Here is a 3,917-nt window from a genome sequence, read left to right as displayed (position 1 = left end):
ATGAAAGGAAGAGATAGACACGAACGAAAGCGAGGGAGGAGGTACATGCACCGATGCACGTAACACCAGATTTTCTCTGCTTTTCTCCTTTTCGGAAATGACGTTGACGGCTGTCCATGAGTGAACCGGTGACGCTGACGCCCCATTTTCTCAGAAAAAACGAATCATTACGACAAGTTGCAGTGATGGTTTATACTTTACTTCGCACAATTGGAATAACTTTTTGGTCGTCCCTTGGCCCTTAGATAACAACTCATAGGCTATGTTTATGTTTGGTAGTCAAGGAAAGAAAAGAAAATAAATAAAATGATGAAAAAATAAAAAGAATGTTTATATTTGATAATCAAGAGAATAAAAGAAATGAAAAAAAATCAAAAATTTTGAATTTTAGGAAAGAGACAGACACATAAGAATTTATTGTATAATTATTCATTTTTTGTCTTAGAATATCTTAATATTTTATTATGTTTTATTGTGTTTTTTGTAAGATTTTTTTTAGAAGCACAAGAAAACTTCACAATTCCTAAGGGAAATTTTGAATTTCAAAAGCTGAATCTTCTCTTAGGTGAAAACATACAAAGTGCAAAGAGAAATTCTTAATTCAAGAAAAAAGTATAAAAAATGTACTTTTTTATTTTCTTTTATTTTGTTGGCTACCAACCATAGCCTTAGGTTTAGTGAAGTTTTTTAAAATAAACAAATAAGTTTTTTGTGTGTTATTATTATATGATTGTATAAATCATTTAATTTTTTTATTATATCTAATAATAATATTTTTTAGATAAATTTTTTTAATTCATGGAATATATATGCAAGGTAAAGTGAAATATAATATTCAAATAAGAAATACTTTGAAAATAATGACATAACACATGTAGAGTGATAATTACAAAAATTTCTATTTTAAGTTTGAAATTTTTACTTTGGTTCCATTAAGTTCTCCTTATAACCAAGTAGATTCGAAAAAAAAAATATTAAATTACAAAAAGATTTCCCATCATCCCATGATGCTGTAAGTGAGAAGTTTATATCAATGAAAGGTGTGAAGGTGTCAAGTAGGAGAGAGACTGTGAGATATTTCTCAATCGTAGGAAAATGTTTCCCTAATAAATTATAAGGAGAGAGAATGTTACTTAGCCGCATGGTCTTTGTGCCAGTGTGAGGGACGTTGAGAATGCACACTCTGGCATCCAATAGGGGTGAGGTAATTATTTCCCATTGATTTCCTATGTATAGGTGTGAAGCCAAAATCAGGCTAAGCCAAACCTGATGGTAAATCAATCACAAAAAAAACTTGACAAACCATATCATATCCTATAAGAAAACAAAATTGAAGGAAACTGACCAATTGACACCCTAGGGAAGGCAAATCATATCCCAAAACCCTAGAGTGGGTGTGTGGGGAGCATTGATCCGAGTCGATACAAACTGAACCAAAGTTTATTGGACATGGTTTGGGTTGGGGTATTGTGAAACTGAACCCTAATCGGACCGCACCAAAAGCGATTGAAACCAATTAAAACATGGAAAGCCGAAGCCAAACACGCCCCTCGGCCTTCCGCTTCCGCATCGTTACCCGCCCATATCGACATTTCAAAAGGTATCGAAGTTGGAGAGTTGAGTCGTTCAGACACCTCACCACGCACACCAACACTATATATTCTGATTTCGCGCGTTTGTTTTCTCACTGCTAGCGGCATTGCGGCCATGGCCACCCCGAAAACTCTGCGGCTTCTCTGGTTTTCCGCAAATCTCGCACAGAATGGAATCCCAGCCCTAACCCCAACCTCAATCTCACTTCTCTTCGGTTCTTCCTCCATCTCTCCCTGTTGCTCAACTATTACCTTCTCTTTCTTCTGTTTCTCTTCTCGTTTTTTATTTTGGTTCTCTCTTTCCATTCCAAACTACTGCTGCATGGTGTTCCTCTTGATCGCAGGGTATCGTTGGATTGGGAAAATCCGTCTGCGCCATGGAAGATGAATAGCGGGAATCCTTCTCCGGCGCTGACTTTCCGCCCTTTCAGGCGACCTTCTCAGCCGATTTCCGGTCAAGAGACGCCATGGCAGTATCAAATTTTGGATCCAGGTGGCAAGATCGTTACGCGTTGGAACCATGTCTTCCTTGTGTCCTGTTTGATTGCTCTCTTCCTCGATCCCATTTATTTCTATCTTCCCCATGTTGGAGGTCCCGCTTGCTTGAGTATGGACTTGAATTTGGGCATCACAGTAACGTTTTTTCGGTCGGTGGCCGATCTTTTCTACCTGGTGCATATGATTATGAAATTTCGGACAGCTTTCGTTTCGCCTAGTTCTAGGGTTTTTGGAAGGGGCGAGCTTGTCATGGATGGGCGGGAGATTGCATTAAGGTACTTGAAGTCGGATTTTGTAATTGATCTTGCCGCAACTCTCCCCCTTCCGCAGGTAAGCCACTTTATACCTGATTGTCTTTCGCTATTCATTTCTCTCTTCATTTGTAGAAAGGTGGGGGGGGGGGGGGAGCTAAATGATTTATATCTCCTTGGTACATTTTACTTGTTCCTGTAAAATTGATCATTTACCAAAAAAACAACATTTGGAGGGTAAGGCGAGAAGAGTGATTATCATTATTATTTTTCTTATTGGCGAAAGCAGGTCAAGGACATGCTTCTGCTGCAAAGTAATGACAATATTTAGAATTCTCTCAAAACACCTTGATGCATTGCGTTATTGTTTATTTGACATATGATATTGAAAAACATCAGTTCTGAGAGAAAATGAATAATGGGGATGATGTAGGGGATTACCTAGAGGCTAGGGTTCCTACAAGGACTGACTAGTAGACTAAACTTGGATGGTTCAATGTTTAGGATTGGGCTGAGAATAGGGAGGAGCAACAACATACATGATAAACATAAAGATTAAAATAAAACACTACCGTAGCAATAACCAATAAGAGAAACCACAATGAAACATATCAACTCAACAAGACTTCAATGGGGGATATGGGGGTGAGAACATGAACAACAGAGTATCAAATTAAATGCATTCCTTTCAAAATTCTGCAGTTGTAAATACCATACCAGTACGCAGTAAGCCACTAATAATTGGGCAGCAATATCCAATATAGAGAAAAAAATTGATCAACTAGAGATATAATTAATCAATGCTTAAGTCAAGGGAAAATAAAAGGGGGTGAGGACAGAAGTCGTTGAAGGAGGATGGGGATCATGCTGTTTCAGTACTTAGTCATGGGATATAGAGACAAAGTGAAAGAGTAGAATGATGAGAAGGTGAGAGAAGAATGGGGGTGGGGTGGTCTTACCTTAGTGCTGAGAAAGAAAGACAGGAGAAGAGAGAAGATCATCCACGTTGGGAGGGGGAGAAGAAGGAATCCACAATGGAGGGGGAGGAGTCATGCGCATCATTCAGATTTGCAATTTTTTTGTTTTTCATTCAATAATTCTACTTGGCTGTAGGCCTTACACATTAATAAAGCAAAAGCAAAAATAAATCCTACTATTAGAAGTCTATCGAGAGAAAGGAGGAGTCTAGTGCAAGTCGCAAACTCCTCCCTTGGGTTTACCCATAGTCCTATTAGGACAGTGGGTTTGGGTTTTCGTAGTCCTATTCGGATTGTGGGTTTGGGTATTCCTAGTTCTATTAGGAATTGGATTTTTTCTAGTCCTATTAGGATTGAATATAGTTAGAAATTAGCACTTAGCTATTAGTTTTCTATTTTGTTCTTTTAGGCGAGCCTGTGGCACAACGGTTAAGTTGCACTATTGCAACATTTTGGTTATAGGTTCAAAAATTGGAAACAATCTCTCTTGCGAAGCAGGGGATAAGACTCTATACATTTGCCCCTCCGAGACCCAGCAATAGCAAGTGCACATAGGTTTTTTTTTTTTTTTTTTTTTTTTTTTTTTTTTTTTTTTTTTT

The 3,917-nt window shown here is 37.9% G+C and overlaps 1 protein-coding gene across 2 annotated transcripts in view; it reads left to right on the top strand.

The window, feature by feature from the left end:
- The first annotated feature begins 1,628 nt into the window (after positions 1-1,628).
- The window catches only part of LOC122077935 (cyclic nucleotide-gated ion channel 18-like), a 22,985-nt gene continuing 20,696 nt past the window's right edge, over positions 1,629-3,917 (top strand). The window contains exons 1-2 of one of the 2 annotated variants that reach the window (XM_042643822.1): positions 1,629-1,807; positions 1,937-2,420. In XM_042643822.1, the coding sequence (XP_042499756.1) occupies positions 1,977-2,420 (444 nt within the window). In that variant the 5' untranslated portion in view covers positions 1,629-1,807; positions 1,937-1,976. Of the gene's footprint in view, positions 2,421-3,917 lie in introns of both variants that reach the window. The other variant, XM_042643823.1, reaches the window with a different exon arrangement.

This window comes from Macadamia integrifolia, chromosome 5 (genome assembly GCF_013358625.1).
Source record: "Macadamia integrifolia cultivar HAES 741 chromosome 5, SCU_Mint_v3, whole genome shotgun sequence".
NCBI lineage: Eukaryota > Viridiplantae > Streptophyta > Magnoliopsida > Proteales > Proteaceae > Macadamia > Macadamia integrifolia.
This window is presented reverse-complemented; position numbering and strand designations above follow the sequence as displayed.